Source organism: Gracilinanus agilis, chromosome 2, assembly GCF_016433145.1.
Source record: "Gracilinanus agilis isolate LMUSP501 chromosome 2, AgileGrace, whole genome shotgun sequence".
Taxonomy (NCBI): Eukaryota; Metazoa; Chordata; class Mammalia; order Didelphimorphia; family Didelphidae; genus Gracilinanus; species Gracilinanus agilis.
Genome location: NC_058131.1, coordinates 390,899,841 through 390,925,345, shown reverse-complemented (window position 1 = coordinate 390,925,345; position 25,505 = coordinate 390,899,841). Strand labels below are relative to the sequence as shown.

Genomic DNA, 25,505 nt, shown 5'->3' with positions numbered 1-25,505 from the left:
CCTAGGTTCAAACCCGGCCTCAGCCACTTCCCAGCTGTGTGACCCTGGGCAAGTCACTTGACCCCCATTACCCACCCTTACCACTCTTCCACCTATGAGACAATACACCAAAATTAAGGGTTTAAAAAAAAAAAGTAAAAAAAAAAAATGAAGATGTCTTAGATTCTTTCTAGTTTCATTTTGCTTTCTGGTTCTACTAAGCAGTTTTTCATATTCTATATGTTATATTTACAAATTATATTTACATATTAAAAATTATATAATTATAATATATGACATAATTTGTATGCAAGGCATATGTAAATTATTTATACTTTATATTCTAATAACTTTTTATAACATCTGGAAATATGGTACCCATGTTTTTGTTTGGTTGTAAGTTTCAGGGAGTCCAATGATTTTTAAATTATTTCCGTGGTAGAAGTGTTGCCTATTTGATGTAGGCTGGTTTTCCATTAAAAGAAGCTATTCTCAAGTTTATGATTGGTTTGACTTCCCTGCTGCCTAAGACATAAAAGTTCCAGCCTCCTCTTTTATAAGGAGTTTGTGTGGAAGGTTTTAGTGGAATTTCAATTGCCTTTCAGGGATACCTTTCTGACCTAGCCTGGCTGTTGCTGTGGGGAATACAGAGATAAAAGACCATAGTATTTTATCTGAATCATATACTTTTAAATCTTAAATAAAGTTGTTTTTATTCCATTTTATGGTACATTGTGTCCTAATCCTGAGTTTGAATCATTGGACTGGCCTAACAAGGAAATTGTTTTTGACTTAATATGCTCTAATTTTTGAGTCTTTTGACTTTATTCTAAAATTTCTTATCTCATGGAATTTTTGAATTATATTTGTTCCATTGTTTTTCATGGAATATCCTACTCTATTCACTACAACATTTCCACTTTCTGTTCCATTAAGGCAGCTAGATTTCTCAGGGATTGCTTGGGCCTAGATTCAGGAAGTTCTTAGTTCAAATATGACCTCAGACACTTATTAGCAATGTGACCTTGGGCAAGTCACTTTCCCTCTATTCATTTCAATTTCCTCCTTCAACTATAAAATAGAAATAATAATAGCACCTACCTCACAGCATCCTTGTGAAGATCAAATGAAATAATATTTGTAAAGCACTTAGCATAGCACCTAGCACATAGTAGGTACAATATGAATAATTTATCCCTTTCCTTCTCCCCTTTGTGTCCTAAGCTACTTATTTACCTTCATTTTTTCCCCCTGAAGAGCTCAAAATAATCAAAAGTTTAAACTTCTTGTTTCATTTCTCCTTCAGTTCTTAGAATCCTTATAGCCAAATTGTTCTTCTCGCTCCCCTCACTGCCCCACCTACTCCCATCCTTGCCTCTAACCTCTTCTAGGTGTTTCTTATATTTATTGTGGAGTGGGTCTCTTCTCCTGGGTTTACCTCTTGGGTTTCTCTTAACCCATAATATTTCTTCAGTGTAGTCAGAATTTTCTTCTATTTACTCATAGCACCAGTTTTAATTTCTAGACTTGAACTTTGTGCCAAGACCAAGGTCCAAGCTCTTCCATCCTGTTAGATGGAGTAGGCAGTTCATGCTTAGTCTTGTCCCCTGTTTAATCTGAATGCTGCAGCTGTGTTTTTTCCTGTGGTTTTGGTTGGGGTATCTGGTTTCTGGTACCCCTCCCTGCTCCCTTCTGTGGCCCTGGCCTGGAGGAAGCTACCCTATTCACCTGTTAGCTACCCTATTCACCAGTTTCTGCCTCTATCTCCTTGTTCTGGCTTTTTCCCCATCTCCTTTCCTTCTTCTTGTGAAGTCCCGTACTTGACGTTGGCTTTGTACTTGCTGCTTCCAGCTAGGACAGGCCAAACCCGGCTGTCTGACATTGGACTATCTTGAGGATTTCTGAGGGTCCCCCAATGTGGGCTGCCTGGGCACTTCCTATCTTTAATTCTTTGGGCAGTGAACTGCCAAGGCTGGTCTTCAGATGTTTCCTAACTGTGAGACCCTGGGTATGCCACTTAACCTCTGTTTGACTCAACTACAAAATGGGAATAATAATAGCACCTCTCTCCCTGGATTGTTGTGATAATCAAATAAGATAATATTTGTAAAGTGCTTAACACAGTGCCTGGCACATAGTAGATACTATATAAATCCACCATCACCACCACCACTACTAGTACTATTGTCTTAGGCTTTAGCTATTCTCCAGAATAGGGGTCAGCAACATATGGCTCTTGAGCCATATCTGGCTCTTTTGAGGATATGGCTCTTTCATGAGGAACCATAAAGTCCATTTTTTTTTCAGGCACTGTTACAGGAGCGCACTGTGAGCACTGTACGGCTCTCACAAAATTATATTTTTTAAAATGTGGCGTTTATGGCTCTCGCGACCAAAAAGGTTGCCGACCCCTGATCTAGAATATTAGAGAACTGGGCGAGTTCAGCCATCTTGGAGGGCCCCAAGCATATACACACTAGCTGAACTCTCAAATCTGCCTCCTTGTGCAATGACCTCTCTAAGACTAGCTTTGTCCCCCAGTGGCAATTCCTACAGAGATAATACACCAAAGTGTCCCATAGCTTCTGGCCATCTTCTTGGATAGTTTCTAAGACTATCCAAGAACTGGAGGGAGGGAGGAGTTTATTTGTGTTTCCACTTCATTCTAGAGATCATTGCTTCATCTGGCACCATTTAAGTATTTCCAAGGGGGGAATGCCTTAGAGGAGTTTTCAGAGGGCATATATAGTTTGTAGTCACATAATTTAACCCCTCTATTTTATAGAAAGAAACAGGTCTACAAAATAAAATGACTTGTCCAAGGTTATACAGTCTGTACTAAAAGGCTACACGGGTTTCTGGGGATGCCAACAGCCAAGCTCTTTCCTCTTCAACAAGAAGATAGGCAGAAACAGGTGCAGACAGAGAAGGAAAGAGAAAAGGAGAGGAAATGAAAGGAGAAAAAAGGGAAGGGAGAGAGAAAAGAAGAGAGAACAAAGGAAGGAGAGAGAAGGAGGAGGGAAAGAGAGAGGGACAGGAAAGAAAACAAGAAGAGATGAAGAAAGGGAGGAAAGAGAAATCCAGAAGGGAAAGAAGAGGTCACTGCTCACTAGCCCAACCAGAACTAGCCAGATCCACAGCCCAACCAAAGTCAACATTGAACTTGACTTTCACAGATTTTACTTCAACAAAAATATGGTGCTGGGTATCATTTGGGCCTAGAAGTGTGTATATAAAGATGGGGATGGGCAGGAGTGGGGGAATGTGGACAACCACTCTGATTGCTGACCTCCCCACCCCCAAATGTTAGAACCTGAATGAAGACATGTCCAGCATTATCATGCTTCTGATCTTTAAGGTCAGATGCACTGACAGCACGCCCCTATTTGTGACTTCTATTTATTCTATATATCTAATTGATTCAGCTCAGGTCTTGTCAATTCAAATCATTTCAACAAGGCTTAACTAATCACCTCCTATATCTAGCCAGACACTGTGCTAGACCCAAAGATTAAAATGAATTTATTCCTGCCCTTGGGGAGTTTCCATTCTACCGAGGGGAAGGAGCAAGTACATAAGTAAGTGCAAAAAAAGAAAATGTACAAAATAGGTACCAAGTAATTTATCCCTGGGAGTCCAACAAAGTATAATGCCTTTCACCACAGTATAGAAAGCTCAGGAATGGACTGATTCTTGTCACTGTGGGCACTTCTCCTGCAGCAGCTTGACGACAGAATTGTGACAGGTACAATATTCAAGGCCAGTCCTCATGAGGCTATTTGTTAGATAGATAAGATGGTTATTTGAGTTGGTTGTGGTCATATCAGCGATCCTGTCTTGGTTGTGGCTCAGTGATCTCTCCAGCCATGTTTTCCATAAACCTGGCTTATTGAAAGAGAGAACTGATCAGTGAAACATACAAACAAACAAAAACTTAAGAGAACTGATGTCAGAATAAAGGAAGGAGAGAAAGGAGAATGATATATAGACTGATTCATGTTCAATCATTTTTCAGTTGTGTCTGACTTGGATTTTCTTGGCAAAGATACTGGAATGGTTTGCCATTTCTTTCTCCAGTTCATTTTATAAATGAAGGAGCTGAGGCAAATGGGGTTAAGTGAGTTGCCCAGACTTATACAACTAGTAAGTGACTGAGGCCAAATTTGAACTCCTCATGAAGATGACTCCTCCTGACTTCAGGCCTGGCATTCTATCCACTGTACCTCCTCACCTCCCTCTAAACACAAATTATAACCAGGTAAACAAAAAGAACGGTAAAAGCAGATCAAGCCTTGAATAATCATAATGACCAGTCCTGGTCTTAGTCCATCAGGGAATAAGCATTTATTACCCAGGATACAAAGAAAATTAAAAAATCAACCCTGCCCTAAAGGAACTCACAGACTAATGGAGAGAACTGTTATGAAATTTGGAAGGAGAGGAGGAAACCTATGGATCTGAAATGTTACATACCTCTCATATATAGTCACTATGTGTTTTATTGAACTCTTCTTTGTTACAAGTGAGAGCTCATTGGTAGTGGGAATATACCAGCAATAACTCTGATGTAAAGCAAAAGGCATTGTTTTTTTAGAGAGAAAATTAATCATATTTTTATAGAATCATAAAATCTCAACACTAGATGTAGAGAGCCATTGGAGAAACAGGGTCAAAATTAGGACCTGTTATCTGGATTCCCTACGTGACCCCTCCAGGAGGCTATTAGGAGTCATTTAGAGAAATAGAGTCTGTAACAGATGTTTTATCTGGATCCCATTACAAAAATCATCAGCAAGTAAAACTGTGTGTATGATTTTTCTGCACTGCATGTCAGATGCAGATAGAATGGGCCATCTAAGGTAAAAATATAAGGCTCCTCTTTTAACTCATTTTCAGATGCCCACCTTTTCTTAATATTCTTATTGGAAAGCTTTGAGTCCTTAGCAGACCAGCAGCTACTGAGTTCACCATTTTTCTCCTTGATAATTAAGAAGCCTGAACCCTAAAAAATATTACTTAGATAAGGCTGGAGCTGGACAATCTAGTCCAGACTTTATCTGACCAGGTCCAAATCTGTGAATCAGGAAGACAGGACTCAATTAGTAAAAATCTCCATGAAATATATTTTTGCTCCCAGAATTAACCCCCTACTAATTGGTGGTTGGAATTTGGCCCTTGCCCTTGTACCTGTCTCTCTACTTTTAGACTTTAATGGGTTGTGTATGATTTGTAACCCCTTCACAGCTTTGACTCTTTTTTTGTGTTCTTTGTTTGAAACCAGTATAAAATAAACCCCAAACTCCACGAGGTTGGAGCAGCATGGGCTAACCACTAGTCTGGTTGTTCTCATTTTCTGTTTCCTGTCTTATCAATCCAACGCCATTAAATGCCACTCAGCACCCCTACCATGCTCTCTATAACTAGAAGACATCTCAGAGGCCATTTAGTTTTGCCCATTCCTAAGGCATGATTCCCCTCTATAGCATTTCTGATGAAGGGCCATCCCGCCATTACTTTCCTAGTGAGAGGGGAATTCATGGCATCTCCAGGCTATCCATTTCCCTTTTGAATGGCTCTGATTGTAATGGACTTCTTGTTTTTATTAAGACAAAATCTGGCTCCTTGTAACTTTCATTCTTCGGTCTTGGTTCTTTCCATTGAATTATATTTTTAAAAGAAACATATGTTCAAATAAGGAAGCATAAATATGAGCATTACATTTAAATTAAATGTAAGCAATATTTACAGAAATACAAACTCCTAGGGACAACTTGATGTCTTTCTCACTAACTTTAAATATTCTTTGTTAGTACTTTAGTTATTATGTTTCTCTTCTCAGATCCTAGGAGACCTAATTCATACAAACTTTGACCTTCTGATTCTAGTCTATAGTTCCAGAAGTCTAGATATTTCTAATCAAGTACCCTTCTAGATAGTTTCTCTCTAAATTTTTAACCTCTCTAGTGGTCTACTTCTTTTTTGTTTTTTAATTAAAAAAATTTAAACCCTTACCTTCTTAGTATCAATTCTAAGGCAGAAAAACAGCAAGGGATAGGCAATCAAAGGTCCAATGACTTGTCCAGAATCACACAGCTAAGAAATATTTGAGGACAGATTTGAACCCAGATCCTCCCAACTTCAGGCTTGATGCTCTATTGTGCTACTTAGCTGCCCCAAATGGTCTACTTCTAATTCTGTGCTCATAGCTTTTCATAGAAAAGGAACCACTTTGCCCTTATCTAATTCCCTCACCCTCTTGGTAAAGATACAAAAGGAAGGGGGAAAGTGAGACGACCATGTTGTAAGTGAAAAAAAAAATTCTCTGAAAAGAAGATCGAGAGTACTTTTAACCTCTGGTTTAGGTTGACTCATTGGACTTCACTCATACTCCTAAGTTTCATGACCATGGATAAGTCTCTTAACCCTTCAGAGCTTCAGTTTCCTCATCTGTAAAATGGGGACAATAAAACGTTTATTACCTCCTTTCCAGGGTTATTGTGAAAATTATAAAAGGTAATCTGTATAAAGAACTTTGTAAAATAGAGTATTCTTCAAGTGTGAGCTCCTATCATTATTAATCCTGTTATTGTTTTTAATTGAATTAATCAGAAGCGCACTGATGAAGTCCTCAGTTCCATGCCTGACCAGCATGTACTTGTTCCATTCTCTGTCTAGAAATGACATCCTCTCTTCCAAGGTCTAGCAAACTTGCCTTTGGGGATTAGGTCAGATGTGTGGCTGACTTGATATATCCTAACTTTTTCTCCAGCTACTGGGGAAACACTCCCAATGGGTCTCTACCCACGAGGTTAGGAGTACATAACCATGTGTTCAGAATGTTTATTCTGATTATGGAAGAAACCATCAGTCTTTGGGATGGACAAGCTTCTCTCTACAAGGGATTTGGCATCCCCCACAGACTCTAATGTAGGAATCATAATTCTGGAAGTATGAATATGACCTTGATAGGTTCAGCATAAAATATTTCCATTCTTTTCCAGGTTAATGAAATCTATCATGATGAGTCATTGGGAGCCCACATCAATGTCGTTCTGGTGAGGATAATCCTGTTGAGTTATGGAAAGGTAAGCAATGAGGATTTTAAATCTTTAAGAGGGCTGGCAAAGGGGGCAAAGATGAATATCTGCGATTTGTTCTATTTGACACATATAAGAATGTTAATGTGTCACTGATTGCCTCCTGTGGCCACTGTGAGAGACAAGGACACAAGACTAATACCTCAGTGGATACAACATCTAAGTCAAACTAGACAATGTTCTAAGGCAGCTTTTCTAATTCTCTGTTTCCAAGCTGCTTCTCTGATTGATGGCAACTGGAGTATCCATCACTTCTACCTCCAGCCTTAGGTAATGCTTCAGTTGGAGTAATTTTTTTTTAGGAAAAAAGGAAAATGACCTTGATCACTTGAGTTGGTAGAGTGACTTGACCAAGGTCTTTGAAGTACTCCAATGGATCTGTCATCTTATCAGTTTGTATGATCCTTCTATTGATGCAGATGGCAGTGCCTCCCTGCCTATCCATCTTTTGCAACTTTTATCGACCCTCCCTCCCATACAGGTAGTCTATACAGTGTGCTAGAGATAATATGATTCTAGCAGCAGACTTAGTCTGCTTTCTGAATATTAATCTAGCTAAGCATGGAGAAAATTATCTCCTATGAAGGTTAGCCACTTGGTGATTTGTTTTTTGACCAAGCACCAAGCCCATAATAAATAACAGACTTCAAAGCCAGATCCTCAAATTACAAATCCATCAATATTCCCATTATACTACACTGCCTCTAAGAAATCCCCAGAAAATTTTCCTATAAATGTTAAAATGATTAGGAAATGCCTTTATTTTTAGCTTTTCCTATCAAATTCCCTTTTGCCGAGGTATGAGAACACAGTTTAAGTATTCTCATGTATCCATGGACAATTTCTCTTTTAAAGTGGGAAGAATAGTGCTTTTTCTCTTCCACTAATATGCTGCTCCCAGACTGCCTTTTGGCCTGGATTCTCAAAAGCCTTGCCAGTAGAGCCCAAGCCATGACAGGATAGAAAGGTCTCCACCCCAGGCATCTGTCACTGTGAGCAGGACATCTAAGTTTAGAGAAGACTATCACCAGACATCTAGTGATCAGATGATTTGGGCAGCACATCCAGACTATCTGCTAAAGTGGGCAAGGGTGGTGATCGGGGACCTGGGAATACTTGTAGGATGCAGAATAAAGTGAGTAGATCCAAGAGAACAATTTATATGATAAACACATTATATTGACTAATGTCTACAAAAGACTCAACTCTGATCAATGTAGTAGTAACCCACTGTGATTCCAAAGGCCCAGTGATGATGATTCATGCTACCCACTTCCTAACAGAGACTTAATGGACTCTAGATGCAAAATGAGACATTCATTTTTGACAAAGTCAATGTGGGAATTGGGGCAGCTAGGTGGTGGAGTGCCAGGCCTGAAGTCAGGAAGCCTTATCTTCATGAATTCAAATCTATCCTCAAATACTTACTAGTTGTGTGACTAGCTGGGCAAGTCACTTAACTCTTTTTGCCTCAGTTTCCTCATCTGCAAAATGAGCTGGAGAAACCCTAAGAAAACCCCAAATGGGATCACAGAGAGTCAGAAACAACTGAAAAATGACCAAATCACCACAAAATGTGGGAATTTGTTTTGCTTGACTGTTCATTTTTGTTTATAAGAATTTTGTTTATAATTTTTCATTGAGGGGAGAAGAAAGGGAAAAAATAAATATTTGTTTATTGAAAAAAAAACTCCTACACCAGTGAAACACAGGTCCTTGAAATATTTGGACTAAGCAAAACAGGAGAGTTAAGTTTTATATGAATTGACCCTTGGGAAAGAGCAGTACATGCATGAGGGGCTCCATTAATGGAGTACCAGTCAGCTTTGCTTTGTGCATATTCATGTAGCTTTTAAGTGTTTAATGAAGGTGACCAGCGATGACAGGGGGTCCAGCTTTCACCTCCCAGTTTGGGAATGTGCTCTTGACAGTTCCTCAAACTGTCCTTTTGGGACCTAACAAGCCTCAGAAGCGACAGACAGGTTTCTGAGAAGAGGTGAGCAAGGGCCCCTCTCTTGATTATTTGATAGAAAATGAGTCTTGTGAAATACTGAGGGTTTGTTTTAGGGGCTGGAACTTTGGGGGTTATTGGAGTCTTCCCCCAGTGCATTCCTCAGAACCTTCCTGTACACACACACACACACACACTCATGACAGAAGCATCCAAGTTGTAGGATTTCAAAGCTTGCTCAGAGGTAAGTGACTGTTTAAATTCCCCCCAGCTTGCAGAACTATTGTTCCTTCTGCCTCCTTGTCTCAGGCTTGTTCCTTCTGTTAATTGTTGTTGTTCAGTCACATCCAACTCTTCGTGACCCCCATTTGGGGTTCTCTTGGCAGAGATACCAGAATGGTTTGTCATTTCCTTCTCAAACTCATTTTATAGGTTGGGAAATTGAGGCAAACAGGGTTAAATGACTTGCCTGAGATCGTACAGCTACTAAGTGTCTGAGGTCAGATTTGAATTCAAGAACATAAGTCTTCTTCACTTCAGACCCAGTGCTTCATCCCACTGTGCCATCCAGCTACCCCCATTTCTTTTGTCCATTTCTCCTGTCTTTAATCTGTTCTGCCTCAGCTGCCTCTCTCCCCTCTTCTCATGAGTCCTCTTCCCTTCTGATTTCTGCTCTTCTCCTCCCTCTTCTGACTTCCCAGTTCTTCTGATCTATCCCTTTTCCTTTCACCTTTCTCAGGCTCAGGCTTTTCTCTGTCCTTCTCTTCTTGCTGGGTCTCTTAATCCCTTTATCTTCTTTTGGCTCTTCATTTTCCCTCTCTGCCCCTTTTCTTTTCTTTCTCTTTAATCTCCCTTCTTCTGAGCCTCTAATTCTGTTTTACTTTCCTAATCCCTTTATCTTCCTCTTTCTTGATGTTCTCCTTCTGTTCTTCCCTTTCTCCTTATAGGCCTGACCCCTCTCTTCTTTGTCCTAATCCTCTTTTACCTTTCACTGTCTTCTATTCTTCCTAAGCAGCTGGGGGGTACTTTAGATAGTGCCAAGGGGTCTGGAGTCAGGAAGACTTCAATTCAAATCTAGCCTCACACTTCCTAGCTATGTGACCCTGGACATAGCCTTATGACTCGAGGTTCCCCTGTTTGCTCAACTATAAAGTGGGTAGTAATAACACTCATCTTTCGGGGTCATTATGGGGATCATATAAGATGATATTTGTGAAGAACTCTACACAGCGCCTGGTACTCACTATTCTGGGAAGCCAATAAGAGAATAGATAAAAATCTGAAACTCCTCTTTTGTCCTTTTTTGTGATCGTTATGCTTTCTTGTTGAAAAGTATTGTGGCCTTATTGAAGAGCTTTAGGTTCCTAGTGGGCCAGCATTTAAAAGGTTAATACTCCATCAGCCATGGCGGGGGGGGGGGGGGACTCAGAGGGGAGGGGTAAAGGGGAAAGTAAGAGCATGAATTATGTAACCATGTTAACTTTTCTAAAAAAATAAATATTAATAAATGTTTAAAAAAAAAAAAAAGGTTAACATTCTCCCCCTTTGGCCAGGAATGCAGCTGCCTGGTATAGCCAAGGCCAAGACTTTAGCAGGAGCAATTCAACCCTGAGAAAAATATTCCCCAACTTGGCTTTCTGATAAGAACCCAGTCAAAATTCAGCCTTGGCCTTGGTCTGTTCTGAAGCCAATGAGACCTTTTGTGTTTTGATATGACATAATTTATAACTTCTGCGCATCTGCAAAGTTTTGGGGTGGGTTCTTTTGTGTGAAATGAGTCTTGAAATATATATTATAAACTCCATGCTCCTGGAGACAGAGCTGGAAGCATGAGCTACAAGACAACTCCAGTGTCCCATTATTTCCTTATCAACTAAACTGTCCTTATCAGATTATCAGAGATGATAAAGAGACACTACCTTGCTTAAGAAATGCTTATTCTCCCCCCTGCACCTTTTTCTCCTAATCTTCACTGTATGACATGACTTCAATAGCACCCTTGGCAGTGAGTCCTTTCTTTCTAAGCATCTCTCCTCAGTACGGCATGGGAATGCCAGGGGAGGCAACATGAGTTCTCTACTTCTATAGGACCAGTGTCTGGATTAATTGATCTTTCCGAGGGGTAACTCAGTCCTGGTGATGCCACACCATACTGGACTGAGAGAGCACTGTTCTTTGGAGGACCCCAACACCGGGTTCTGATACTGCCCTCCCCATCGGGTATAAGCAGACATGTGATGATGGTGTATGATGGTCACAGTCAGGGACAGTGGCTTGACCAAGGCCTTTAAAACCTAAATGCCTTAACTCAAGCCCACTTCCTGCTGTTGATAGCAGAGCAACAAAACAGTGGTCTTCTGCCTGTGTTTCACAGAGCTCCAGAGTTCTGGAAATATAGGTCACAGATTTAGGACTATAGATATAGATAGATAGATAGATAGATAGATAGATAGATAGATAGATAGATANTTAGGACTATATAGATAGATAGATAGATAGATAGATAGATAGATAGATAGATAGATAGATCGATCAGAGAGTTAGAGCTATAAATTTAGATAGTACTATAGATAGATCAGAGATTTAGAACTATAGGTTTAGATAGAATTATAGAACATATATTTAGAAACTAAAGATTTAGATAGAACTGTAGAACATAGATTTAGAACTAAAGATTTAGCTAGAACTATAGGTAAAACATAGCTTTAGAACTATAGATTTAGATAAAACTAGTTAGAACATAGGATTTAGAACTATGGATTTAGATAGAACTATAGATAGATCAGAGATTTAGAACTCTATATTTAGATAGAACTAAAGGTAGAATATAGCTTTAGAACTATAGATTTAGATAAAACTAGGTAGAACATAGATTTAGAACTATGGATTTAGATAGAACTGTAGATAGATCAGAGATTTAGAACTATAGATGTAGGTAGGACTATAGATAGATCAGAGATTTAGAACTGTTGATTTAGGTAGATATAACTATAGAACATAGATTTAGAACTATAGATTTAGTTAGAACTATAGATAGATCAGAGACTTAGAACTATAAATTTAGGTAGAACTATAGATTGATCAGATATTTAGAACTAAAGATTTAGATAGAACTATAGGTGGAACATAGCTTTAGAATTATAGATTTAGATAAAACTAAGATAGAACATAGATTTAGAACTATGGATTTAGGTAGAACAATAGATAGATCATGGATTTAGAATTATATATTTAGATAGGTAAAACTATAGAACATAGATTTAGAACTAAAGATTTAGATAGAACTATAGATAAATCAGAGATTTAGAGTTATAGATTTAGAAAGAACTAGATAGAACATAGATCTAGAACTATAGATCTAGGCAGAGAGGACAATAATAGAATATTAAGGCATCATAGAGGTTTCTTAGTCTAGCCTCCTCATTTTAAAGATGAGGAAACTGAGTCTTAAGAGAAGTAAAACTACTTCTCCAAGGTTTCAAAGCAAATAAGTGACAGAAGCAGGTTTTAAATTCTGGGCCTCTGGGTAGCAAGATGGTGCAGCAGATAGAATGCCCATCCTAGAGTCAGTAAGGCCTGACTTCAAATCCAGCCTTAGATACTTTATAGCTGTATTATCCTGGGCAAGTCACTTAAACCTGTTTGCCTCACTTTCCTCATCTGTAAAATGAGTTGGAAAAAGAAATGGCAAAAGACTCCAGTGTCTTTCCCAAGAAAACTGCGAACGGGGTCACAAAGACTAAAAATCAACTGACTAATAACAATAAATGTGGTCATCCCATTCTACACTGGGGCTGGGATTCTTGAGCATCAGATATAGCACTGAATGGTAAAAAGTTGAAAACCAGATAACACATAGCCTAAGTTTGGGATAACTCCAAACAAGTAACAAGAAGAATAACATTAAAAGTGAAGGAAAAGGAAGAACAGATGGGTAGTGTTCTTTGTTGGCACCCATGAAATGTTAGGGAAGGCCCCAGGCACAATGCCTGGACCTGAGGGTGGAAGATTCATGGAAGGACACAAATTTGCACAGGATGAGAAGGTCTGAATGAGGTGCAATCTGTGCCATTGAAAGAAATGCTCACACTGATGAGATCAAGGATCCACTGAAGTTTCTAAATAATAATGCCACAGTTCTCTAGCACTTTCTTTTTATTTATTTGTTTGTTTTTTCAATCCTTTCCTTCTGTCTCAGATTCAATACTATTAGGTATTAATTACAAGGCAGAAGAGTAGTAAGGGCCAGGCAATGGGGCTTAAGTGACTTGCCCAGGGTCACACAGCTAAGGAGTGCCTGAAGTCAGATTTGAACCCAGGACATCCCATCTCTGAGCCTAGTCTCAGTCCACTGAGCCACTTATCCGCCCCCTTCTCTAACACTTTAAATATTTCCTAAATCACTTTTCTTTTAACATTTCCATGATGTAGGCAGTCTAAGTATTAAAAAATAGGAATATACGTCTAGTATATGGACATATGTGTATGTAAGTAGCTATATGTGTAACTGCCATCTATGTCTATAACTGTTTATGTTTGGGGGCGATCATGGACAAAGAACTTCTCTAAATCTCAATTTTCCCATCTGTAAAATGGAATGAATAATATTTGTGTTAACTCTCTTATAGGGTTGTAGTGCGGTTCAAATGAGATAATTTTGCAAAGCACTTTGCAAACTTTAAAGAATAAGGGATTATCATCATCATCATCATCATCATTATTATTTTTATAGGTTAGAAAGTTGAATTACATATATGAGGGTCATAGAGTCATAGTTGAGGGATTTTTTTTGCCAGAAAAGACCTTAATAATGATCTAGCCCATAGTTTCCATTTTATGAAAGAGGAAAAATGAGATTCCCTTGCAAGCAATTAAGGTATTTGCCAAAGGCCACCCAAGTAATTAATTGCAGAGCTGGCTAGGACTAGAACCCAGGTCTCCTAGCCTTGTCAGCCATCTTTCCACCGTACCATTATAATGGAAAAATTGAATAATAACTGAGGAACAATTTGGTTATAAGTAATAAGGGTCAATGAAGCCCCCAGTTAATCCAAAGACCCCAAATACAAAGTAAAGCAAATTGCTATACCTCCAAACAATCAAATATGACCAAAAGATAAATTAATTATAACATAAACAATCAGGATTCAATTCAGGATACAAAATTAAGGAATCTAATTTCTAATTAGAGGAAAGCTGTGGGGCTTCCCAAGTTGGGAGGAAGAAGGAATAGATTTCAGCCCAGTTGGAAAGGGACAAGTCAGTTTCCAGGTTCTTAAAATGAAAAGATTAATTCTAACCATTTGTACATATAGAACAATAGATGATTTATATCAGTGGTTCCCAAACTTTTTTGGCCTATCGCCCCCTTTCCAGAAAAAATATTACTTAGCCCCCTGGAAACTAATTTTTTTTTAATTTTAATAGCAATTAATAGGAAAGATAAATGTACCTGTGGCCATCACTGCCCTCCTGGATCGCTGCAGCACCCACCAGGGGGCGGTGGCACCCACTTTGGGAATCACTGATTTATATGGTCTAGTTTCTGATGTGTAAAGAACCAAAAAACAACAAAATGGAGGAGAGTCCATATAGCAGTACAACATAGAGTCAGTGCTCTCAAGTTAAAATCTGATTGATCCTTCTGATTCTCATACTAAACTAGTTGCATTTTATTTTTAAAAATAAATTTTATAAAAAATTAAATTTAATAAATAAATTTGTGTTCTCTTAATACTATATAAGGGCAACTTGTCAACTTCCTTTTGTAAAATTATAGTACAATATCTGACCCTTCTTCTCCACCCCCACCCCCCAAATCCTTACCTTCTGTCTTAGAATCAATACTGTGTATTAATTCCAAGGCAGAAGAGTGGTAAGGGCTAGGCATTGGGGGTTAAATGACTTGCCCAGGGTCACACAGCTAGGTCAGATGTGAACCCAGGACCTCCTATCTCCACAATTGGCTCTCTATCCACTGAGCCACCTAGTTGCCCCCAATCTGACCCTTTTTAAAGTGATTTGGGATTACACTTTTCCCACTCTACTCCTAAGTGATAGCATTGTTATCTACATTTTACAGATAGAGAAACTGAGAAGTTAGGTGCTGGACCTGTGGCCAAATGGTTAGTAAGACTACTAGTAATCAGACCCAAAGGAGACATGACACTCTAGTAGGAGCACCAGCCTTGGAGGCAGAAAACCTAAGTTCCAATATTCACTTTGCTACTTAATAATGACTCCAGGCAAGTTGTTTCAGTTCCTGGAATTTCATAGGATCATAAATTTAGAGCTAAAAGAGACCTGGGGTGGCATCTAAGGCAATCCTCATTTTATAGATGAGAAAATTAAATCCCAGGGAGGTTGAGCTGCCCAAGATCACCTGGCTAGTAAGAGGCAAAGTCAGGATCAGAACCCAGGTCTTTGGACACCAAATCCACCACCCTTTCCACTGTTTCCTATCCTCATCAGTCAACAGAGAGGGTTGAAGTAGTTTAATGTCCTGTGACTCCCAGACCGATTCTTTTCCCATGACAGCTTTGTCTCTCAGTGTAATCATGATTGAATCAAATCTAGTTTGAACCCAAGCACCAGCCCAACATTCAGAATCATGATACATATTTTACTGTATGCAGTAAAGGCCTTAAACTCTGTTAGCAGGCTCATAATAACCCACTCTGGGAGATAATTGGGAGCGTATATATGAGTGATGAACTGTTTTCCTTCCAGCTTGTGACATGGCTCTAAGCTATTGCAAATTTTTTCCTAAAACAACATTTCACTCCTAAAAAAAAAAAAAAAAAAAAAAAAAAAAAAAAAAAAAAAGATTATTTTATGCAATATGTCACCAGCCAGCGAAGATAGCATAGGCAATATTGGAGGTTGCGTAGCAACTGGCTTTTCAATGGATTATTTGGGGAAGAAGCCACAGCCACTGAACCATACTAGTTTTAAATATTTCTAGGACAAGAAAAAAGGAAAACAAATATAAATCAGAAGTTTGGGATAATTGGAGAATGCCGCAAAATGCCAAGAAAGGGGACCTTGCCTTAGCTTCATATCTCAAAATACCAGGTCAAAGCAAATTATTGAAAATCACTTTAATGAAATTGTTGGTGTCCTAGCTGAGAATATACTTCTAGCCTGAGAAATTTACATTCACAAGGGTCTCTAAGGCATGAGAGCAGAGATGACCCAAGGGGCACATCTATAGGAAGGAGGCAAGGACTAGAATTCTAATTACCATTGTTCAGCTGGAGAAGTAGTTGGAGACCAAGTGAGACAGCATGCTAAAAAGCAGAAAGGACCCTTGGTGGCAGCTGTAGACCAGAATTCTAGCCCTTGCTGTACCATAACTAACAGTATATGACCTTGGTCAAGTCATTTCCTATCTCATGGCCTTAATTTCCTTCTCTGTAAAATGGCAGGATTGAACTAGATGATCCCTAAGGTCCTTTAACTAACATTCTTTGAGTTTTTTTAAACCCTTACCTTCTGTCTTAGTATCAGTTCTAAGACAGAAGGGGGCAAGAGCTATACAACTGTGGTTGAGTGACTTGCCCAGGGTCACACAGATAGGAACTGTCCGAGGTCAGATTTGAACCCAGGACCTCCTTTCTTCAGGTTTGGTGCTCTATCCACTATGTTATCTAGCTGTCTCTGGGCAAGTCACTTAACCCCCATTGCCTAGCCCTTATTGCTCTTCTGCTTTGGAACCAATACCCAATATTGGTTCTAAGATGGAAGGTAAGGGTTTAAAGAAATACTGGAAACTGACTGACTATATTATTGGCTTTTGTAAACAGCTTGCTTTCATTGTTTTCTTTGTCTTCTGTCCCCCAAAGCTTATTGTGTTTACCCTCCTCTCTGTTTCTATTTCCTTCTGGTTCTCCTCCATCTACATCTTCAGTTGCCTCAAATCAGGGCTTCTTGGTGAGTAACTTAAGTAAGCAAGCAGTGACCCGTCTCTAACATGATGTGAAGCTCCAGAGTCTTCCCAGAGTCTCCAAGCAGTCATTTGATTTACAATTTTTCAGTTACAGCCTTCAAAACAGTAAATACCCTCATGTACCCATGAGTTGATGAGCCACAGTATGCTTCAGCTACCTTTTTCACACATGTCCTCTTAGTACAATTATCTGTGTGGCAGTTTTCTCTCTGATCTTCAAAATCATCATGTCTCTCCACATTCCCAAGAGATAGTGTTTCTTTGCAAGTTGATTTTAAAAAAATCTGTTTTCCTTGTACAAATATCTTTTTTCAGTCTGTTTTCAACACCCAAATGCCCACACCTGAAAGGGACAATACCTTATTCAAGTAAAATCATTTTGAAAGCTAACTTTTGGCTTAAGTGCATAAAGGGAAGAGGGGCAAGATGGGCTAGAGAGCATGACTTTCTCCTCCTTGAACATGCAACTTCCTGTCTTATTCTGTCTTTGTCTTGGCCAGCCCCACTGCCTTTTACACTTCTTCCTCACCTCTGCCCCTGAGAACCCTTCATGTTCAGGATGCTGCTCAATGACCATTTTCTATAGAAAGCCTCTCCTAATCATTTTCCTTCCAACTGCTAGTGCCCTCCCTCCTTAAACTGCCTTGTACTTATTTTGTATGTATTCCATATATGTATGGGTTTATGTCTTCTTCTCTGAGAGAATGGAAGCTCCTTGAGGGTAAAGATTCTTTCTTTTTTTTTTTTAAGCTGAAGAGTGGTAAGGATTGGGCAATGAGAGTTAAGTGGCTTGCCCCGGATCACACAGCTAAGAAGTGTCTGAGGCTATATTTGAACCCAGGACCTCCCATCTCTGGGCCTGGCTCTCAATCTAACCACACTCAATGCCACCCAGATGCCCCAGATTATTTCATTTTTGTCTTTATATTCCCAGTACCTGGCCCATAGCCAGGTGGCACAGTAGATAGAGTGTCAGACCTAGAGTCTAGAAGATTCATCTTCAAGAGTTCAAATCCATCCTCAGGCACTAACTAGCTTACATCTATTTGCCTTGGTTTCCTCATCTGTGAAATGAGCTGGAGAATGAAATGGCAAACCACTCCAGAATCTTTGCCAACAAAATCCCACACAGGATCACAAAGAGTCAGGCATGACTGAAACAAATGAACAGCTACAACAACAGATGCTGGTTGAATGAATAAATGAATGAACAAAAGAACGAATGTCTTTGTCTTCCATATCCAGTCATTGTCTTGTCAATGCCATCTTCACAACCTCTTTCATGTCAGTCCCACTCACACAGCTGCTACCCTAGTTGAAGGCTTCATCATCTCTCTCACCTGAACTATTATAGCTCCCTGATTGGTTTCTCTGCTTTCAGTCTTTCTCTCTCTTCCAATCTGTTGGTGAGTGGATAATCCAAAGACATAGATCTGATCATGTCCATCCCCTATTCGAAAATCTCCAGTGGTTCTTCCTTGCCTCTAAAAATTAAATGTAAAACCTTCATGTTGGCATATAAAGTTCTCCCTAAGAATGTCCCTGCCCACCTTTTTAGCCTTATTTCATATTATTCACTTCCCCACACTCTGTTCCAGCAAAACTGACCTCCTAGCTATTCCCAGCACATAATATGCCACCATCCGCCTCCATGTCTTTGCCCAAATAGTCCCCTGGGTTAGGAATGCACTCCCTCCTTACCTCTGCCTCCTACAATCTTTTCCCCATTAAAATAGAGCTCAGGTACCACCTTGAACATGAGACTTTCCCTCACCATCCAAGGAAGGTTAGAGCACCCTGCCCTTTGAAATTACCTTGCATATCTTTTTTATATTCACTTATCTCTCTATATGTTTCATCCTACTTCTAAGAGAATGTAAGCTCCTTGAGGGCAGGGACTATTTCATTTCCTCTTTAAATTAGTATGCCCAGAGCAGAGGGTTGATAAATGGTTTTTGGATTGAATTGGAATTTGATTAGCAAACACCAGGTGATTCTTTCATAGACTTAGAGTTGAAAATGCTACAGGGATTTCCAGAGGGATCAGGGTGAACTGGAGTAGTTAGGGAAGGCTTTATAGGGGAGATAAGATTTGACCCAGGCTCCAAAGGATGGATAGGGAATGACCACTCTGGAGGGAATTTCAAAGGGAGGGAGCAAATAATAATCCTTCCTATTTGTAGCATGTATAACAGTTTGCAGACAGCTTTCACATCTCTTTTCCCACAACATCCCCCTAAAAGCCGGGTGAGATAAGCATTAGCAAACTTTTTAACTGAGACTCAGAAAAATAAAATGACTTGCCCAAGATCATGCAGTGAGTATAATGGCTGATCCAGGATTAGAATTCATGGTTCCTCACTCCCAACCTGTTCCTTGTCTGCTGTACCAATCACCACCTATCTATCCCTTAGTTTTTCTATTTGCACAGTCCTTTGCCTTTACTGGGAGTGGAGAGGAATCTGTGAACTGCAAAGGATTAAGCTCTTTGGGGACTCCAAATGGCAAATTCTCTAAATGCATGAGTTCTTCTTTTGCAGTCCAAGCTCTCTCTAGCTACATGGAAGAAACACCAGGGTCCAATTCCCAGGGCTAGGATTTGTTTGCTTCCATCTCCAGGAAAAAAAAAAAAGAATATAACAATACAGATAAAATGGCGAAGCCTCCATAGCCAAAATATTAGAAATCCCTCTAAAGGATAGAAATAGCTGAGTTTTGCCTGTCAATGCAGTTACTGTGGAAACCACCCTCTGGGACCAGGGACTGACAGAGGCGGGGCTGGGTTTATTGCTTGTCTAGTTCACTAAAGAGGAAAAAAAAAAAAGAAAAGAAAACATAAATAATTCAGAACAATGTACAGTAAACAATGGAAATGTCATATTGGAGTAATTTGCAGGATTTTGTATATAAGACCTGATTTATTCATTTAAGAGTAGAAAAGTCTCTGGAAGGAGGGGGTGGTGGTGTTGCTCAGATAGTCACCCAAACATTCATACTGCTCACTATCCTTGCTTCATCCTGCTAGCTTCTGTCTGTTAATATCATCAGCCAGGGCTTTGGACTTTACCTCCTTCAGGGAATTCTTTTCTTCCGGTCTCTGACCACTAGAGGCAAGGGCACAATTCCAGAATGTAGCCCTGCTGTTCTTGGCTGCTCATACATAGCAAGGACAAAGGTGTGGCAGACTCATCTTGGTAGGGTTCAAGGTGTTTGGCCAGGAAAGATTGCTGGCACTTGGAATCAGAAGACCTAAGTTTGAAGTCCCAGCTCCCATATCTTCTAGCTATGTGAGCATGGGGATGTCATGTCATCACAGATCCCAGGGATGTTTTGAGGAAAGGACCCTATAATATAATATAAACCATAAAGCAATATATAGTAATAGCTAACTTGTATCTGGTGCTTTTAAGGTTTGCAAAATGCTTTACATTATTTCATTGAATCTTTACAACAACCTTGGAAGATAATCCCTATTATTACCCCCATTTTATAGATGAAAAAAGAGGCAAACAGGCTGTGACTGATTAATATGATTCTATGTCATGTTTTAAAACTAATTCATATCACATTATTTAAGAAGCCAAACAAAAAACCAGCCTAGTAAGTAAACTCTCACTGTGTTTCATCCACACTATATCGCACACAGGACTTCCTTTGTCCACACACACTCAGGAAGCTACTCCAGGTTCTACATAGGGTCTTGATTCACAAACTCAGCACCAATGTGTTTTCTTTTTTTATTTTTCTTTACCAGTGGACACATTATTTTAAAGCAAAGGGCATTCAATCAAACAACATAACAAAACAAATGACAAGGAAGAGTCCCTGTATATACAGGTATTGACTCTCATGCCGTTTATCACTTCACTAATGAGGAAAAGAATACATGCAGAAAACTTGTGTGAGCAGGGATTATGTATGGAATGACTTACATATGGGAAACAGCCAAAGAGGGGCAAACACTTAGGGAAAGTGAGTAGCCAGGAAACAGGAGAAGTTGGAGAAAATTGCTCCTTTGACACTGTGGAGTCACTGATGTCCCTTGGAAATGCCATTCTACTACTCTCTACTGGGAATCACAGAAAAGCTGCTGCTATTTTCTGTTGCCATCTGATGATTTTCAGCTATGGTATGGCTTAATCCCCAAAGGGGGAAAAGGGTCTTCCAGATCTTCAGTTTATAGTTATCAGAGGGTTATCTTTACCTTTTTTTGTGATATAGATCCTATCCAGCTATATTCAACAGCTAGCCAGAGAAGCCCTTGAGACTTCTCAGTTCATTTCTTGGTTTTTATTCTCACTGCTGCTTGAGCTCTTTCAGTCTAAAATCTTATTTGAATTATATTGAAAAAATTCCTCTTAATCTTTTCCTGATCAAATGAAGCCAGTTGTAATCCATGCAAAGTGCAGGGACTGGGTGGAGAATACTGAAAGGGTCTAGTGACCTTTATCCTATTTCATTTTTATTCTACATTCCTTCCAGCAACAAAATCTTTGCCCTCTCTAAATATGCTCTAGGACTGCAAGTTGTTTTTTTTAATTAAATTTCATTTTATTTTCATGAAGACTCACCTCCTTTTCCTCCTCCTTTCTCCTGCCTCCCCTTGGGGATAAAGCAAGAAAAATAAAACCCCTGTTTGTAAGCATCTAGGCAAACAAAACAGTTTTCTTCACTGACTACATTCTTCCCCCCCTAACCCCCCCCCCAAATGTCTCATCTGAGTCTACCATTTCTCCATCAAGAGCTGGGCAGCACATTTCATTGTGAGTCTTCTGGAATTATGGTCGGTCATAGTGCTGATCCAAGCTCCCAAGCCTTTCTGAGCTGTGTGCCATTATTATAGTGTTTTATATCAATTATTCCCTGGTTCTGCTCACTTCATTTCTCCTTTCATACAAGTCTTCTCAGGTTTCTCTGCTACCGTCCCATTCATCATTTTTTAGAACACAGGAGCATTCCATCACATCCACACCTATAACTTGTCCAGCTCTTCTCTACAATAAGAGAACTTTTTGACTTAACTTTATTACTTATATTTACTTCATATGAGCAAGTCATACAACTTGCTGGGATCTAAAAAAAACAAACCGAGACATCAACATTAGCTCCAGTATTAACAGTTAGTGTGTAAATCCCAGCTATTTCCCCGGCACTTACTGTTTACTCCTGCTTTACCTGCTATATAGATCTTCCCCCTCCTGCCATCTGTTCTTTGATGTGTAAATCATTACCTTCTCCTTATGCTTTCTATAGAATTCCCTTGTGTCCATCTTTCCTATGTAACTAAAATCTGTATGAGGTTGCTGAAACTGCTGTTTGAGACTCACCAATTGTTGTATACAGCTAGTCTATGCTCTTAGCATAACAAAATGGTTTTTAAATCATATTTCTGCATAGTTGATCATTGTGATTGATAACAATACTTATCAAAGGATCCATCATGTCCCCAATTATTGGGTATTGCCTCAGTTTCTGTTTTTTTTTACCATCACCAAAAAAAGAGTTGCGATAAAGATTTCTGTACATGACTATTAGTTGTTCCCAAGTCTCAGCCTACACTTGCCTATTCTCATCCATTCCCATTGGCCATCTCTCTTGTTTGGAATGTGTTCTCTTTATGTCACCTTTTGAAATCCTTCCGGACTTTCAGCTCCTGATTCAGTTTCACCTCATCCATGAGTCCTTCCTTGATCCCACTCAGCTGAAATCAGCTGAAAATGATCTCTCCCTCCTTGAATCTTTCAGTCTACTCTATGGGGTCTCTCCCACACACATAACATTCTAACTGAAATGGTCATCATTTGTATCTCTATCCTATTCTCCTGCTAGATTGAAAGCTCTTTGAAAGCAGAGAGCACCATTTTTCATTTCGATATGTGACAGTAGTACTTAAGTATCCCAAATGACACTGGAGGTCCTGCACATACACATGGTATTCACAAACTACAACAGCTTGCATCTTACTTTCTACAAATCTTCAGAAAAAAAATTGTTAATTAAGCTGTCGGTTCATTTGCCAATCAGTCAACAAGCATCTATTAAGTACCTATTATTTGCTAGACACTCAGGACACAAATACAAAGAATAAAATACTCCCTACTCTCAGGTAGCATGGTGGAACAGTGGATAGAGTGTTGGGTCTGGAGTCAGGAGGATTTGTCTTCTTGACTTCAAATCTGGCCTCATTGATTTCCTAACTTGGTGACCCTGGGCAAGTCACTTAATTCTGTTTGCCTTGGTTTCCCTCGTCTGTAAAATGGCAAACCACTCCAGGACCTTTGCCAAGAAAACCCCAAATAGAGCCTTAAAGAGTCAAACACAACTGAAATGACTAAACTCCACTCCCAAGTAGGAATTGTGATGCATAATTTGGCCACCAGGCAGTGGTATACTTAAACACAAGCGAAGTGCTTTTACCAGAAAGTATATAGTGCCTCTATGGTCCTTCCCCAAGCCTTCAGAATCCTGATTGACCACTAGAGAGCATTTATTCCAAAAAATTCCTCCATCTCACCTCCTTTAAGCTCACTCTACTTCTCTTGGCTTACTGGCATTGGTGTGAGTATAACCATGACATAGGGGTGTGACATGAAATATTGCCCCCCAAATGAGAAATCTATAGCTCTAGGGTTTCTAGTAAAAAATGATCAAATTCTTTCATGAGACTGTCCATTGTCTTTTCAGTGGCCACATGGTTTATGAAAACACAAGCAAGTTAAATTACAAATAAATTATCAAACATTCTCCTCTCTTGGAGTACTTTATTCAGTTATCTCCCTATACCAATGGGGGTTAAATGACTTGCCCAGGGTGACACACCTAGGGAGTGTCTGAGGCTAGGTCCTAGGACCTCCCATCTCCAGGCTTGGTTCTCAATCTACTGAGCTGCACCTCCTCCCCAGGTCCAGGCTTGATCTGTTCCTGCCTCAGTTTGCTGGTTTGTCTCAACATGGGGCCATCTTGGTATCATCTTTCCCTCTGCAAGCTCATTTCTCTAGGAGTTGGCCCTTCTCTTCCTTCAATAGTCCTAACTGCAACCTGGAAGCAGAAGGTAGCTGCCCAGAAATGAAGGTCATTGGTATTTTTGTCTTCCATGTGTTACATGCCTGAAGAATTCTTAACTTAGTGACCCACCTTCTGCTTATGAGGCTCTCAGTCCTTGGCAAGACTGACCCTCAGGCAGCAGACCCAATCTGTTGCACGAATGGCATTTAGATCCTTTCCAGCTTGGCAGAACCCGCCAAAGTTTGTGCTCTATTAACATAGCCTTCAGGAACTCTTGGTTACCTCCATGTTATCACAAAAATGTTCAGTAGGACCTTTTTATTTCTAATTTTAAAACTCTTATTTTATGCCTTAGAAGCAATACCTAGTATTGATTCCAAGGCAGAAGAACAGCAAGGGCTAGGCAATGGGGATCAAGTGACTTGTCCAGGGTCACACAACTGGGAAGAGACCCCCTGTCTCTAGGTCTGGCTCTCAATCCACTGAGCCACCTACCTGTCCCTTCAGTAGGACGTTTGCATGGGAATTTCAGTTCAATAGAAGAAGAAAAGTTTAGTAATCAGAACTAGATGCCCCATGAAGTCCCCTCCAGCTCTGAGATTTGATGATGCTGTGATTGTTTACTGTGCTAGTTCTATCCCTTCATTCTTCTTCCCCTGGAGTTTAAATTATAGCTAACTATGGTGTCCTAATAATAATATAAAAGCTCATCTTTATAAAACACTTTATATACATTATCACATTTTAGCCTTACAAAAACCCTGTGAAAGTAGCTGCTATTATTATCCCCATTTTAGAGATGGAAAAACCATGACTCTGAAATCCAGAATTATATAGCTAGTTAAATATCTGAAGTGAGATTTGAACTTAGGTCTTCCTGACTCAAAATCCTAGTATTTTCGTTTTTTCTTATGGTGATTGTTTGGCGTACCTCCTGATAACTGAGGAAGAATTCATGACCAACGGTACTATATTAGCTTCCGAGACTTCTCAAAAGCCAGGGGATAAGCTTCCATTGCCAGGCTTTGGGTAACCCCTCAGTATCGTTGAAGAGCTCCCCAGCCATTTCATATTTCCAATATGTTTCAGCTCCAACACTTACTAATCATCTGGCCCTGGGCATCTCTCTGAGGCTCTGTAAAATGGAAGTAATATAAAAAATACTTGCACTCACTAACCTCACAGAATTGTTGTGAGAAAAATGCTTTGTAAACCTTCAAGAATGATAACAATTTGAGTTATTTCTTTTTCCAGACTGATGGCTGGAGGTTTCTGCCTACACTGACAATTAGCGTGATTAACAGATTGGCTCAGCAGTTCATCAAATTCCTCCTTTTCCAAATATTTGAGTTCCACTTGCCATTTGTTGCTGGGATTCCATTTCTACAGTCATATCTCTAGTTAATGAGCCAAGATATGTCCTATTCATTCATTCATTCATTCATTCATTCAGATGTGTAGGACTTTCTCTTAGGAGTCCAATCCAATAAGAGCTAACAACTATATAGCACCTAGCCAAGAGCTC

The 25,505-nt window shown here is 39.6% G+C and overlaps 1 protein-coding gene across 1 annotated transcript in view; it reads left to right on the top strand.

Annotated features, from left to right (window-relative positions):
- Positions 1-25,505, top strand: part of ADAMTS2 (ADAM metallopeptidase with thrombospondin type 1 motif 2) — a 489,415-nt gene that overhangs the window by 364,912 nt on the left and 98,998 nt on the right. Inside the window, exon 5 of the mRNA XM_044664491.1 lies at positions 6,981-7,064. Within this exon, the coding sequence (XP_044520426.1) occupies positions 6,981-7,064 (84 nt within the window). The remainder of the gene's footprint in view (positions 1-6,980; positions 7,065-25,505) is intronic.